A 17,192-nucleotide genomic window follows, 5' to 3' on the forward strand; every position below is an offset into this window, starting at 1 on the left:
CACGATCTGTAATGTGATGCATAGGACCTTTAAAAACAAACCAAAATAATGTATAATGTGATGCACTGGATCTTTCAGAACGAGCCAAAATAATGTATAATGTGTAATGTGGTGCACTGAATCTTTCAGAACGAGCCAAAATAATGTGCGATATGTAATATGATGCACGAGACCTTTCAGAATGAGTCAAAATAGTGTGTGATTTGTAATGTGATTCAAAGGACCTTTCAAAACGAGTCAGAATAATGTATGATCTGTACGTAATGTGATGTGTAGGAACTTTCAGAACGAGACAAAATAATGTATGTTCTGAAATGTTATGCACTGGACCTTTCAAAGCAAGCCAAAATAATATATGATCTGTAATGTAATGTGTTGAATCTTTCAGAACGAGCCAAAATATTGTATCTGGAACTGACTGATCATGACAACGAGATCATGGCACTGTGACGCCTGTCCTTCATACTGTTCCCTTTCAGCACAGTCGTCATTTTATCACTGAACACAATAGGCAACACAAATCTGCCCGTCCAAGCATACTTTAGATCTACATCGTCTCTTCTTCTGTTCATCTCACGCATCACAACCATTGTCTTCACAGTTTGACCAGTAACTAAATCCCAGACTGGATAGTTCGCAATTAGGCCTACCTACCCTAAATCACTGACTGTAGCCTAAACATTTCTTTGCACCCTAGTTTCCTGAGTTATAATTTGTCGTCTCCGATAAGCCTTGATAACACAGTGAATTTTTCAGACTTCGCTGCATGTTCTTTGTTATTTGCTATGCACGAAGGCTGCACTCTATCATCGATATGATAATCTATCTTATTTTTTTTCTATCAGGTGTCAACGCCTTGTCATTTTTTGCCATGTTCTCTGATCCTAACTTTAAATGTCGTCTGCTGGGATCGTCAGGGAAATGGATTAGCTTCCCTTTGATTAACGTCACATCAGTGTGCAAACCTCGTCAGTGAGCCAATTCCAGTCAAAAGCATGACACTTTTTATTCAATGCGTTGCCACTTTGAATACTTTTAAAAGGGAAAGGGCCCACCTATGAAACAAAGCACGTTGTGTTTAAGTACCTATTTATTTTGCTCGTCTTAAAATCCAGAAAGTACAGTACATTTTCGTACAAATTATATGTCATTTAATGGCATCAGCAATTCTTTTTATTTCATTAATTTATTGTTATTGTCCTTTTACATATATTTCATTGATTTATGAACTAATTATCTGTCATTTAAGTGACTATTTTTATTTGAGATGGTTTTCATTGGTTATATGTATTATTTGTTATGTATATTGAATTATGAACACTCTTTATTCTAGTATAATATCATAAATCATGGTAAACAAAAAACTAATAATTCTAGGAAACAAACAACAATAAATAAAAAGAATAAAAAAAAAAAAAACCCACAGCACAACCATAATCATTCTCTCTCTGTTCTCCTGAAACTGTTTGAAAATTTTCTCTGTTTTTAGATAAAGCTTTCTAATTCAGAGAAATTGCTATTTTGGGACAACATTTTATTGTCCTACATATGGAACCGTTGCGCTGTTTTACTTATAGTTTTGTTTGACTGAGTATTTTGACGTTCACATATGTTGTAATGTGATGTTTAAAAAAAAAATTAAAAAATTAAAAAAAAAAGACAAAAAGTTCATATCCTCCTTAATAAGAGGCTAAGTATAAACCAACTGGAATCTCTCTCTCTCTCTCACACACACACACACACACACACACTGAGCATCTGCAGCAAGCAAAAACAATGGATTAATGACTGGAACCTTTCATGGAATGTTTAATGTGGCAACGCTCACAAAGTTTCAACCATTACCAAGCTAGCACGCATGCAGATAAATAAACCAATCAGAACAACAGCTGGTCATCACATCTCTTCAAGTATTTGTTCAAGGCATTCAGCTTCACACATGCAGATCCACAGGAGTTGTGCATCAGAAGTTGTGCATAATTAAACAGATAATCATTTTGTGATATAAGCTGGACAGCCAGTGTCCTAATATGTGAGACTGTCCCAGCACATATGTAAACATTTTTGACCATCTACACACACACACACTGCCTTAAATGTCCCAGCACACATGTAAACATGTGACCATCTACAAACATACACTGCCTTAAATGTCTAGCACATATGTAAACATGTGACCATCTACACACACACACACTGCCTTAACTCTCTCCATACGAACGGTGAAAGAGACGACGTTAACAGCATTTCAACCCAATTACCATCATCAAAATATTACAAGCGGAACGCTCTTATACTGAAGAGGTGAATGTTGACAAAGAATGCCACAGTTCTGACGACGGAAGCTAAAGGTTGGGTCATTCAGACACCCACTGGACATCCGAGGGGTCTGTGTAGAGGAGAAGAGAGGACTGGCCGTACTGAGTGAGTTAAATGTCCTCGTACACATGTAAACATGTGATCATCTATATCTACACATACACACTGGCTCACAGATTATATCACTGAACTACATTAAGTTATTCAAACAAATATGTAAACACATACACAGAAACATGCTCGTTCACAAAACTGTTTTGTGATTCACCTAAAGGGAGGCTAAAAAAAAATGTACCAAAGCTGAAGTTGCTGCCCCTGGAAGATACAGTAGTTGTGCTTGCACAATAAAAGGAATGGGTTATCTTAGAAACTGGTTCTCCAAATTCAGACATAAAAAAAAATTCATGAATGGCCTATCTAAACACTGGATCTCCAAATTCAGGCATAAAAATAAATGGGTTATTTTAAAAATTGGTTTCATAATTCAGGTATAAAAAAAATGGGTTATCGTAAAAACTGGTTCTGCACAATAAAATAGATGTATGAGAAACAGGTACTCCTAATTCAGACTTGCACAACAACTATCAACATTCAATGTTCTGTCAACATGTTGGTTCAGATCACAATCCACATTTCACTTCAGCGGTAAACACCAAGGTATCGGCTGTTTAAGAAAAAGAAAAAAAAAAAGAGAGCAAAAAATCATACATAAAAGATCACGCTCCATCAAACTGTCATAAAATCATGGTTTTTTTTTTATAGTGCATAAAAGATCATTCTCTGCCAAGTTGTCATAAAATCTTTTTGTGTGCATAAAACTCCTCCAACAAGTTGCCATAAAATCTTTTATTCTACATAAAATATCTCTTCCACCAAATTACCATAAAATCTTTAATTATTTTATGGAGCATAAAATATCATTCTTCACCTAGTTGCCTATAATCATTTCAAGTTCTCTAGTATAAATGTAATAGTTCATATGTTATTCCTATCACTGAAAGCTACTTTAATTAGAATCTGGCAAATAATGTCTGCTACGCTCCACTGAAAAATCTGTTTTGAGAAAAGTTGGTTTGAATAGCTCACATATACAAGCTGCACACATTTGCTTGTTTAGCAAGAGTTGAAGATGTTCAGACTTTTTCTACAGCCACATAAACAACAGCATACACACATTTCCCCAAAGTAATGAGGTGTTGATAGATGACTGACAGCAGTTATCAAACTTACCAAAATCACCAATAACATTGTGTACAACTCGTGACAGTAAGCTCATTGCTGTGTTCTGTCAGACCACAAAAAATAGTTTCCAAGCCTATCCATCAGCTGACAAAACACACAGATAATGTGGAAAAATAAGACAAGAACATTGCCCATACAGTGGCAAAAAACGTACACCCAAAAATCAACCCTGCAACTGTGACAAGTTGAAAGACATAAGGCGATGGGCAGGGTAGGGGAAGGGGTAGGGGAGATCTGGACATTCCCTGTCTGTCCCATTCACTGGGTACAACAAAACATGGACTGGAACCCATCTGAAATTCAGTGGGTACAACAAAACATGGACTGGAACTCATCACCATGAACAAAGAGAGACAGAGAAAAAAACAGCATCAGGTTTAGCACTTTGTAGAAACTGCCTTTCTCATTTGGACAAAATTAAAAAAAACTACACGGAATCTACTGTAAAAGTTTTTACCTTTTATAACTGGAGATGACATTCGACTGACAAGACAGTATGACAGGCTGAGTGACTGTATGACTATATAAATGTAAGATCAGATATGACATGCAGACTTTCAAACCACGATGCTGCCAGTCTAGGAGCACTGTGCGACAAACACACGGACTTTGCCAGCAGTGGCGGGGCTGACCACAGAATAGTGAAACCCTCCAGACAGGCCGTGACACGCTGCGTCTGGAAACATACACACACACACACCCACACACACACACAAACACCCACAAGCACCCAAAAACATGCACACACAAACATGCACACACACATACAGTGATACACACACACACACACACACACACACACACACACACACACACACACACACACTTGCATGCACACACACACACACAATCATACACACAAACACACACACACACACACACACACACAAACATACGTACTCACATGCACACACACACACAATCATGCACACACACATGCACACACACACACAATCATACATACACAAACACACACATGCACACACACACACACACACACAAACATACAGATACACGCACATATACACACACACAAACAAACACTCACACACACACACACACACACACACACACACACACACTGAGATTAAAGATATCAGGTGTGGGTGCAGCTATTAACTCACTTCATGACTGACGTAATAATCAATCAATTGTAGTTTTTAATTGTAAATGTATCTTCTGATATGAACAGAACGAAATCTCAGAACGCAAGAAGACAATCTAAAAAAAATAATACGAGTTATAAATTGAATTGAAGAAATACATTCACGAAAATATAAATATGAAACTAACAATAAATGCAGCCATGTTACAAATCATTAAAATCATAAAGTCACAGAAAGTGACTTGGTGACATAAGGATTACATGAAACCTATACAAGCATTTTACAAATACATGAATTCATACTGGATTTCTGACCTTGACCCCATAACTGGTAGAGTATTTCCTGCTCTTGACATTCATTGACTCACTTGTGTAAACAAAGTGAGTCTATGTTTTAACCCGGTGTTCGGTTGTCTGTGTGTGTGTGTGTGTGTGTGTGTGTCCGTGTGTCTGTGTGTCCGTGGTAAACTTGAACATTGACATTTTCTCTGCAAATACTTTGTCAGTTGACACCAAATTTGGCATAAAAATAGGAAAAATTCAGTTCTTTCCAGTCATCTTGTTTAAAACAATATTGCACCTCTGGGATGGGCACAAAAAAATAAAAAAAGAAGCCTGATTATATGCAAACTGCATTTACTGTTATATTTATATTTTTTGTATTCTCTAAACTTGGTACTTTGACCTCTTATTCTGACACAACAACAAGAGGAGTCATTATTATCATTTTTTGTTCAAACAGGAACTTCTTTTGCTAAGCATGGAATTTTTATTTATTTTGCAAACGTTTTGGTGCAGATAGTAAAAAAAGGGAAATTACTCTGTAATTAATGCTAGGGGACTGAATTTATCACAAGTGAGTCTTGAAGGCCTTGTCTCTCTTGTTTTACTATGTCTTCCAGACTACATGCTTCACACAAGTAACACATACATCGGTCCAAAAAAGAAAAAAAAAAAAAAAGATACTGAGTGCATACAAATACTAAATAAGGCAGTCAAGGAAGCATCAGTATTTCATCAATATATTCAAAATGTTCACTGAACAAAACAAGTCTGAAATGTATTCCCTGGAAAAGAAGGCTGCTGTAATGCTGATATAATAATAATAATAATAATAATGATAATAATAATAATGGTAATGATAATAGACCGTACTTATATAGTGTAAACTCCCCCGTATGATGGACTCCAAGCACATAACATGAAACAATACATACAATAGTGCATTATAACATACCCTTGCACATGAAAAAACAAAAGCAACAACACATATAATAATAATAATTTTTATTATTACTATTATTATTATTATATTTATATAGCACTGAACCTTGTGCAGAGACAAATCAAAGTGCTTTCGCACCAGTCATTCATACGCATGCATAAATCAAAAACTGAAGAAACTGAAGACAAGGAAGAGGCAGGGGAAGGGAGGCTATTTTGTGAAGAGGTGGGTTTTAAGACCACACTTGAAAGAGATGAAGAGAAGAGAAAGAGGAAGTTCATTCCAACTGCAAGGTCCAGAGACAGAGAAAGAACGGCTGCCAACAGCCGAGTGTTTGAATCTGGGTATGCATAAACAGAGTGGATCTGAAGCTGATCGTAGAGAGCGAGATGGAGTGTAGAGGTGAAGGCAGCCACAGAGATAGGAAGGGGCAGATTTGTGAATACATTTACAACATATAAGTGTATAATTATACACCAAGACAATATTACAATTTGCAGATATCAACCATCACACACTTGCAGGCTATACACAGACAACAGAGAACACTTTCAAAGTGAACATGTTCATCAGTATCTTACACTTTCAGTCTGTCTTTCAAGAAGATGTCAAACAAAGTGAGCAAAATAATCCATACACAGTGCACATCTGCTAAAAACAAAACAAAAAAACAACAAAAAAACACACACCTAAACCCTGGTCAGAAAAGCCAGCATGATAACAACCCCCACAAGCCCAGCAATAATCAGTTCTAAAGATTATCTCATTGAGTCCTGCACCTAAGCACTGTCCTGGCATCAAAATCTGTCTCATTACAACAATTTTCACATTTCCTCATGCATCTAAGCAGCAGAGGAAGGGAACTAACTCCAACATTTGTTAATCATTTCATCTCCAGGCCTCAATGTTTGTTAATTTCCAGTTGAAAAACCACCGAGGCAACCATGTGTTTGTTCTGTATTGTCCATGCGTTCTGTGTGGCTTGTTCAGGATTAAAGAGCCTATGCCAGTCTTGAATAAAAGCTTATCTGTGTTTGCACATTTCTTCTGTCTTTGCTGCAGTGTGTACATGTCAGTTTAGTATAAATACAGACCCGGCGCTTCCTTTTTTGAGGAAGTGTCTGGGTTTGATCCAATGTACCTTTTATTTACCTGTGTGCTAGCTGAGTCGGTAGCAAAAGCGGCACTGACTTGAAGTTGTGAACCTTGTGAATGGAGAGAGTTACCACTCTTTACTATTTGTTTAATCATTTCATCTCCAGACCTTACTGTTTGTTAACTCCAACATTATTTCCAGATGCGTCCACAAGTAATTTCGAGGAAAAACCATACATTTCCTGTGTTTTTTTCCACAGTCTGCCGAGGCTGTAAATTCCCCAGGGCTGCATGGGTTAAAATATTAATTTAAAACAACAGATGTTTGACACTATTATCGCATCAGATGTCAGGGCCAGGATTTATCATTCACTCTATCATAGCTTATCCTGTATTACCCAGTAATCCCTTCAGGATTATTGTGCGGTGTCCAATTTTCAGTCTTGGGATTCACTATCAAGAGTTCCTTTCCATTTTAAGTTCAGGTTAGCGACACTTCTTCTTTATGGAGCATGAACACATCAGGGCTTTGATTTCTTATAAACAGTATGATAAATGATACATAGAACATTACTGAACATGTCTCCCTGTCTCTCTCTCCCTATATATACATATATATGAGTTTATTTATTCTCTCTCTCTCTCTAAAAAGACTCAAATGTAAACATGTGTACCAAATACAACCACACTTCACGCCAAACTGCAGAGGTTTACAGGTGCAGCACGTCAAAAAACCAGACCTACCGAAGTTGCCCACAGCATCAGCGACGATCAGAGCTCCAACGTAGTGTGGAAAGAACTTGGCAATGGGGGCTATGGCCTCCCTGGCTGCCTGCGTCACATTCCTGCCCTGCTGAAGCAGGTTCACCGCCTGGAAACTGAACACAGCACGCAGGGTGTGAGAACTGGGGTGTTATGTGTGTGTGACATCATGGTGTCATGTGTGTGATGTCATGTGTATGTGACAGGAGCGTCATTGTGTGATGGTAAAGTGTCATATGTGTGTGAGTGATGGGACAGTGTCATGTGTGATGGCACAGTGATGGTACATTGCCATGTGTGATGGCAGTGTCATGTGTAATGGTAAAATGTCATCGTGTGACAGTGTTATTTGTGTCAGCAGAGCATCATGTGTGAAGGCAAACTGTCATGTGTAATGATAAAGTGTCATATGAGTGTCAGCATAGTGTTATGTGCGTCATGTGTGTGTGACAACACAGTGTCCTGTGTGTGATGGCACCTTTTCAAAGTGAAGACATTATCATATCACCCTTATCATTGTGCATGCGCACGCACACACACACAGACAGAGGGATAAACACACACACACACAAACACATGCACTCACTCACACACACATGCACACGCATGCACACACCCACATCTACACACAGACACCTCCCACACACCCCTACCCCCGCTCACTCACAAACACACTCACACAGAAAGCAAGCACCCCCACACCCCCACACACAAACACCTCCCAACCAACCCCCCACGCACCCCACCCCCACACAGTCACTCACAAACACACTCACACACAAGTAAGCACATCCCCCCCACACCCCCAATCCCCCCCCCCCTCCCCCGCCCGAACAGACCTGGGCAGGAACCTCATCATGATATCACCGTCACCAGTGGCGGCGGCCCCCCCAACCTTGCTCCACGCGTACGCCCCCGCCCCCATCACTGGTGAGTCACCCACACGCCTGTCACAGTGAAACATACAACAGGTTTAAAAAAAAAAAAAAAAAAAAAGAAGAAAGGAAAAAAACCACGACAAAAAGGTGGCACTCTCAGTGTAGTGACGAGCTCTCCCTCGGGGACAGCAGTCTGAATTTCACACAGAGAAATCTGTCGTGACAAAAAGAGTAATTCAATAACAGATTTGTATTTGTATTTCTTTTTTTTTTTTATCACAACAGATTTCTCTGTGTGAAATTTGGGCTGGGGGGGCGCGTCGCTACACTACAGCGCCACCCATTTTTTGGGGGGTATTTTTTCCTGCGTGCAGTTTTATTTGTTTTTCCTATCGAAGTGTATTTTTCTACAGAATTTTGCCAGGAACAACCCTTTTGTTGCTGTGGGTTCTTTTACGTCCTGCTTATGTAGAATAATAAAAATGATAATAACAATAAAAATAAATATCATTCAAAGGGGAGTTCACCCAGGAGCCTTGTGGTTGATGCCATTGGTGGAGGTGCCACAGTTGTGGTTCTTGCCATTGTTCATGCCATGGACTTGTATATATCACATCAAATAAAGGGCAGCAAAGACAGAAGAAATGAAAAACCACCGAGACAACCATGTGTTTGTTCTGTATTGTCCATGTGTTCTGTGTGGCTTGTTCAGGATTAACTCTCTCCATACGAACGGCGAAAGAGACGACGTTAACAGCGTTTAACCCCAATTACCATCATCAAAATATTGCAAGCGGAAGGCTCTTATACTTAAGAGGTGAATGTTGACAAAGAATACCACAATTCTGACGACGGAAGCTAAAGGTTGTGTCATTCAGACACCCACTGGACATCCAAGGGGTCTGTGTAGAGGAGAAGAGAGGACTGGCCATACTGAGTGAGTTAAAGAGGCAATGCCAGTCTTGAATAAAAGCTAATTTGTGTTTGCACATTTCTTCTGTCTTTGCTGCTGTGTGCACATGTTAAATGATCGGTATAAGGACAGGCCTGGCGCTTCCTTTTTTGAGGAAGTGTCTGAGTTTGTTCCAATGTACCTTTTATTTACCTGTGTGCTAGGTGAATCGGTAGCGTAAGCATCACTGACTTGAAGTTGTGTACCTTGTGTCTTTGCTGCTGTGTGCACATGTCAAATGATCAGTGTAAGGGCAGGCCCGGTGCTTCCTATTTTTTGAGGAAGTGTCTGGGTTTGTTCCAATGTACCTTTTATTTACCTGTGTGCTAGCTGAATCGGTAGTGTAAGCATCACTGACTTGAATTGTGTACCTTGTGTAATGGAGAGAGTTACCACTCTTTACTATTTTTTAATCATAGTGATGTATATATATATATATCAAACATAGGGGATCTCACTTTATGGTTCATGCCACAGTGATGTATATATATATATATCAAACATAGGGGAACTCCCTTTATGGTTTATGCCATAGTGATGTGTATATATCAGTTTCACTTTCTCAAGGAGGCGTCACTGCGTTCGGACAAATCCATACACGCTTCACCACATCTGTTGAGCAGATGCCTGACCAGCAGCATAACCCAACACGCTTAGTCAGGCCTTGAGTGCATGCTTACATATTTGTGTACCTATGAAAGTGGATTTCATTTTACGTAATTTCGCCAGAGGACAACACTCTCGTTGCCATGGGTTCTTTTTCAGTGCGCCAAGTGCATGCTGCACACGGGACCTCGGTTTATCGTCTCATCCGAAAGACTAGACGCTCAGTTTGATTTTCCAGTCAAACTTAGGAGAAAGGGCGAGAGCGGGATTCGAACCCACACCCTCACGGACTCTCTGTATTGGCAGCTGAGCGTCTTAACCATTCTGCCACCTTCCTCCTCAAAAATTTGTCAGAAGTGGGATTCGAACCCACGCCTGGAGAACCAGACTGTGACCTGAACGCAGCGCCTTGGACCGCTCGGCCATCCTGACATCTGTATATATCAAACACAGGGGAACTCCCTTTATGGTTCATGCCATAGTGATATATATATATATATATATATATATATATATATCAAACATAGGGGAACTCACTTTATGGTTCATGCCATAGTGATGTATATATATATATATATCAAACAAAGGGGAACTCACTTTATGGTTCATACCATAGTGATGTATATATATATATATATATCAAACAAAGGGGAACTCACCCAGGAACCTTGTGGTTCATGCCGTTGGTGGAGGTGCCGGCCATCACGTGGGACCCTTCGTCCACCACCACCATGCCGATGGTGTCGTGGTTGTCGGGGCCGACTGCCGCAGACCCCCTCCCCCGTGCCCCCAACACCCCCCTCCCTCTCTTCGCCAGGGGTCGATACGGCCCGCAGCTTGACCTGGGGTCAGGGGTCACATTCTGCAGCAACACCCAGTGTCGGGTAGAGGGTTGGGTAAAACAATGTCATGTTCTACGCCTTCAGCAGCTGCTATGTACTGTTGAAAATATGGATTTAACTCTCTCCATACGAACGGCAGAAGAGACGACGTTAACAGTGTTTCACCCCAATTACCATCATCAAATATTGCAAGCGGAAGGCTCTTATACTGAAGAGGTGAATGTTGACAAAGAATACCACAGTTCTGACGACGGAAGCTAAAGGTTGGGTCATTCAGACACCCACTGGACATCCGAGGGGTCTGTGTAGAGGAGAAGAGAGGACTGGCCGTACTGAGTGAGTTAAAAAACAAAACAAAACAAAAACAAAACCCACCACCACCAACAACAAAAACCCTGAAAAAACAACAACAACAACAACAACATACACACACACAAATAAGACTGATCAAAACAGAAATGTAACAGTTCCGAAAACTTTGGCGGCTGTATATTCTTATCATGATACCTGAAGTCAATGATCAGTGACAGAAGGAGGCGAGATAAACTTCGAACTTTGAAATTTTTTAATGGAAGGAAAAGGAATAGGCACTTATCGGCCTGTTTTCATCCTACGCTCATAAAGAAAACGTATAAACTAGTCTAGGAAATCCTAGACAGGAAAAAAAGAGGAAAAAACCAAACAAGCAACACCATACACATCGCTTGGCAACAACAACAACAATTCCTCTATCATCATCAATATAAACAAAAACAGTCTCAAAGTCTGTGGCCTTTCATGCCCTGCTCTCATGGTGACCTCAGTTTCGATACCCCTCCACTTCTGTGCTTGGGGTGAGTCCTGTCAATGGCTTCAGTGTCGGCAGATTCATGGGGGGGGCTGTTGTTTGAGGGACGTGGTGGCGGTCCCTACTCTGGGAGGGATGCTCACTCAGTTTGGCTCCGCGACTAAGTCATTATTGTCGTTAGTAGGGGGCTTAGTAGGTGGTGTCCTAAGTACGTTAAATCAGAACAGGCACCACTGAACACCACCAAAGTGACTCAGCAGCAGTGCAGGGCCTCCTCTGGTGTGTGACCTCCTGGCGACCTAACATTGATGGTTCAATGGTTCACTACTGACTGCCGATGCTGGAACTGTGACGGATGAACCCGGGTGTGGCCGTGTGTGGGGAATCTAAATGAGCCGCATGGGAGAAAATCCACTGAAATAGTGCAGATGATAGGGCAGCAAAAAAAAAAAAAAAAAAAAAAAAAAAAAAAAAAAAAAAACCGCAAAAAACAACACCCAGCAACAATGATAACAAAAACAAAAGACCAAATAAATGGCACAGAAAATACACAATCATAAGCTAGCGATAAGCATGACTGACCTGTCTGTAGTTTGGCTGACAGTTCCTGGCTCTCCAGTCCTTCCACATCTGTCGGGAGGAGTTGGTGGACAGGCTCTCCTCCTTGAAGCCCATGCCCACTGCAAAGCGGGTGGCTGACACACACACACAAACTTGTCATTGTATTTTGTATTTCTTTTTATCATGACAGATTTCTCTGTGTGAAATTCGGGCTGCTCTCCCCAGGGAGAGCACGTCGCTACACTACAGCGCCACCCATTTTCTTGTATTTTTTCCTGCGTGCAGTTCTATTTGTTTTTTTCTATCCACAGATCAAAATTATTAAAGGGCACAACAGCCAAGTGCTTAAAGTGTTGGACATTCATTCTGAGGGTCCCGGGTTCCAAACCTGGTGACGGTGCCTGGTGGGTAAAGAGTGCAGATTTTTCCGATCTCCCAGGTCAACTTATGTGCAGACCTGCTTGTGCCTGAACCCCCTTTGTGTGTATATGTATGCAGAAGATCAAATATACACGTTAAAGATCCTGTAATCCATGTCAGTGTTTGGTGGATTATGGAAACAAGAACATACCCAACATGCACACCCCCAAAAACAGAGTATGGCTGCCAACATCATGGGGTATACGGTAAATAAACAAAATGGTCATACACGTAAAATGTCATGTATGTCTGTCTGAGTCTGTATGTGTGCGTGCCTGAAATCTGATTGAATGACACAGGAAACGAATGATGAGCACCCAATGGCAGTCATCAGTTCGGCTCTACCCAGGTAGGCAGCCTGTTGTGCAAATGACTCCATGTTTGTAAAGTGCTTAGAGCTTGGCCTCCGACCGAGGATAGGCATTATATAAGTATCCATATCAAGTATCCATATCAATCAATCAATCAAACAATAAAAGGGACAGTAGACATTCGCCGCTTTGTCGGCCAAGGTTGGTCAGACTGTCATGCTGTGCTTGTGCCTTGGCCTTGTTACTTCTCTTCTCTTTCTCTCTCAATTGACTTTTCTCTCCATCACAGTTTTCTCCCCCACTTTATTCACATCTTAGTTTAGTTTTGTTGAAATTCACGTATGGTCATTTTTAAACTTCTAGCTTTGATGACATCAGTCACATACTTAGTATGTACGAGTATCAGGACTGGACTTTGTATAATACTTCCTTGTTGTCCTGTTCGTCTGTAAATGTGTTGTACTGTGACATGTTCCAAATGAAATACTGTTTAAACCACGAAAGAGGACACAAACTGAAACAGTATCATGTTCTGGGAACCTGACAAATGGGTCAATAATCACAGAACCAAGCGTACACCCTCATCATGCCAAAAATGCGACGCTATGCCTATGATGCAGCCTTCAAATTGATCGACCTAGCAGACGACAGTACAAGCGACGAACCAGCAGCGACCTCCACCTTCATGAAGTGAAAGCAAGGCTAAGTCAGTGACAAGATGGCGGAGGAAGCTGTGCTGGTTCTCTTCAACTCGGAAGATTTTAGTGGATTCAGTGAGCAGGATGACGTTGAATAAATGTGACTATCCCTAAATTATGGAACTTATTTTTGTTGTGTTTATTTCTTCTTTTTTTTTTGTGGCACTAGCAGTATTTTCGCTTGCTTTTCTTTGTGTTGTTCCTACTTGTGTTTATTTCATAACCTACAGTATTGACAGCTTTTCTTAGTATCAGTATGTGTTCCGGTACCAGAAATAAGTGCGGCTTATAAACCGGTGCGGCTTATGTATGTATAAAGTTCAATTTTTTCCAAAATTTAGTGGGTGTGGCTTATATACCAGTGTGCTCAATAGACCGAACTTTACGGTATATATATATATATATATATATATATATTACTCTTTTTTGTCACAACAGATTTCTCTGTGTGAAATTCAGGCTGCTCTACACTAACAGCGTCACCCGTTTCTTTTGCATATATTTTCTGCCTGCAATTATATTTGTTTTCTTACTGAAGTAGATTTTTCAACAGAATTTTGCCAGGGACAACCCTTTTGTTGCTGTAGGTTCTTTTACGTGCGCTAAATACATGCTGCACACGGGAGCTCAGTTTATCGACTCGTCTGAATGACTAGCGTCCAGACCACCACTCAAGGTCTAGTGGAGGGGGAGAAAACATTGGCGGCTGAGCTGTGATTCGAACCAGCGCGCTCAGATTCTCTCGCTTCCTAGGCAGACGCGTTACCTCCAGGCCAACACTCTACAACGGCTTGCTCAGATTCTCTCGCTTCCTAGGCGAACGCGTTACCTCTAGGCCAACACTCCACATAGATCTACATATACAGTGTGTCTGTGTGCACTGACCTGACTCGCCCACAATCAAGGTATGCTCGGTGTACTCCATCACTGCTCTTGCCACCCCAATGGCGTCCTTCACCCGGCGCAGGTCTCCCACTGCCCCCACCTCAAATGTGTCCCTGGGACAGAAATGACAAAACATCTCTGATGTACACAATATGGTAACAAAGAAACAAAGTAGAACGTCCCCTGAAACACAGGTATTCACCTGGTACAGTTAGATATATATCATCATATAGTCAAACAGCTAGTGCAAAGACAACTGTCTCCGAAATAAGAGAAATGCTCAAGTTTCTGAGATATGTGGAGTGATGGCCTAGAGGTAACGCGTTCGCCTAGGAAGCGAGTAAATCTGAGCGCGCTGGTTCGAATCACGGTTCAGCCGCCGATATTTTCTCCCCCTCCACTAGACCTTGAGTGGTGGTCTGGACGCTAGTCATTCGGATGAGACGATAAACCGAGGTCCTGTATGCAGCATGCACTTAGCGCATGTAAAAGAACCCACGGCAACAAAAGGGTTGTTCCTGGCAAAATTCTGTAGAAAAATCCACATTGATAGGAAAAACAAATATATCTACTGAAATTGTGACATCTCCAAAACCACAAAGAAGAATGTATCTACAATGCAGATAAAGTAAGAATTTTTCACTGAACTACTACTGCATATATTTCCAAAACCACAAACATTCTTTATATGTCTGTAATACAGAAAAGTGAGAAATTTTCACTGAAATACTATAACATGCCTCCAAAACCATAAACATTTTTATACACATGTCAATAAATTATACAGATTAAGTGAGAAATATTCACTGCAATACTGCCACATGCATTCAAAACCACAAACATTATATATACATATATATATATATATATATATCTATATATCTCTATGTATACTCTCTCTCTATATATATATATATATATATATATATATATATATATATATACATATCTGTAACAGAAATAAAGTCAAGAAATTTTCACTGAAAATTGTGAAATACTGCCACATGCATCCAAAACCACAAACACTTAAAAAAAATTTTAAAAAAAGTATACACATGTCTGTAATAGAGATTAAGTGAAGAAAGTACACTGAAAGTAGTGAAATACTGCCACAAGCATCCCAAACCACAAACATTATTCATGCACATGTCTGTAATAGATTAAATGAAAAATATCCAGTGAAGTACTGTCACATGCATCCAAAACATACAAACATTTTTCATACACATGTCTCTAATAAAGATTGAGTAAGAAATATTCGCTGGAACACTATAACATGCCTAAAAAGTCCACGTACAGGTCTGTAGCAAGTACAGATATCTTCACAGAAATCTACATCTTCTAAAAGTCAAACTTTCACATGTCTCTGATACACACACAGTCCACAAGTTCCCAGAAAAAAACCCAAACTACTGTGTGTCGTACTCTCTAGGAGAATGCTCAAATACTAAGCTGGTTTTGATAATTTTTTGGTCATGGCTTTTCCTCTGTTCTTTCTTTCCTGGTGAAATTCTCTTTCATCTTTTTCTTCAGTTTGCTTATGTGGTTTGTGGTTTATGCGTGATTCTCTCAGTCAGCGTGTGTGTGTGTGTGTGTGTGTGTGTGTGTGTGTGTGTGTGTGCGTGTGACCCATTCTTAACTATATAAATGAGTTGGTTTGTTAGTCAGTCAAGTATGTAAGTTTACTGTCCAGTGAGGTGGTGCAAATACGAATTAAATCTGAACTCAACTCAGACCATAAAAATAAGAACGAAAATTTTCACCCTGCTCAACCACAAGACTGCAAAAATAAGGATGGAAATTGTTACCCGTTCATGATCATGGCATCCAGAGTGGTTTCCCCTGATTCATCAGGACTGCCCCCGTATCCCACAGTGCCGTCACAGCGCTGTGTCTGGCACTCACCGCATCCCGCCACCAAAGCGTCCAGCAGTCCGTGCCCTGCCCCACTAATCTGCAGGACCTGCCAGGCTGCAGTGGGAAACAGTCATAATAATAATAATAATGGATACTTATATAGTACACTATCCAGAAATCTGCTCTAGGTGCTTTACAAAAACGCTTTGTTAACATAAAACATTACATCTATGTTACACACACACACACCAAAATATGACTACACACACACACACAATGCGTACATACATTTTAACAATATATGTGTATCTAACAGCTACCCTAACACATACGCACACATAGGCAGGCACAAACTTACATAAACGCACGCGCACACAATACACATTCATATACATGCATGTAGTTATGTAACTAAACAGTCAGTTGTCATTATTGTATGCTGTCTGTTGTTTGTGTTATTATCATTATTATCATCATCATCATCATCATCATCATCATCGTCATCATCATTATTATTATTATTATTATTATTATCATTATTATTAGTATTATCATTATCATTATTATCAGTATTATTATCATCATCATTATAATTATTATGAGCATTTACACCTAATCTTCAAAACAAGCCCAAGGTGTTTACAAAA

The 17,192-nt window shown here is 40.1% G+C and overlaps 1 protein-coding gene and 1 non-coding gene across 2 annotated transcripts in view; both read right to left on the minus strand.

Moving 5' to 3' along the window:
• Positions 1-1,809: 1,809 nt before the first annotated feature.
• LOC143275540 (N(4)-(beta-N-acetylglucosaminyl)-L-asparaginase-like) overlaps positions 1,810-17,192 on the minus strand; it is a 17,453-nt gene continuing 2,070 nt past the window's right edge. The window contains exons 2-8 of the mRNA XM_076579726.1: positions 16,497-16,659; positions 14,689-14,801; positions 12,396-12,508; positions 10,844-11,046; positions 8,588-8,695; positions 7,731-7,864; positions 1,810-4,237 (exon numbers count right to left, since the gene is read on the minus strand). Coding sequence (XP_076435841.1) covers positions 4,140-4,237; positions 7,731-7,864; positions 8,588-8,695; positions 10,844-11,046; positions 12,396-12,508; positions 14,689-14,801; positions 16,497-16,659 — 932 coding nt within the window. The 3' untranslated portion in view covers positions 1,810-4,139. The remainder of the gene's footprint in view (positions 4,238-7,730; positions 7,865-8,587; positions 8,696-10,843; positions 11,047-12,395; positions 12,509-14,688; positions 14,802-16,496; positions 16,660-17,192) is intronic.
• Trnal-cag (transfer RNA leucine (anticodon CAG)) lies at positions 10,533-10,616 on the minus strand. The gene has a single exon. It is a non-coding gene; the product is annotated as a tRNA-Leu (tRNA).

Source organism: Babylonia areolata, chromosome 30 (genome assembly GCF_041734735.1).
Source record: "Babylonia areolata isolate BAREFJ2019XMU chromosome 30, ASM4173473v1, whole genome shotgun sequence".
In the NCBI taxonomy this organism is placed as follows: Eukaryota; Metazoa; Mollusca; class Gastropoda; order Neogastropoda; family Buccinidae; genus Babylonia; species Babylonia areolata.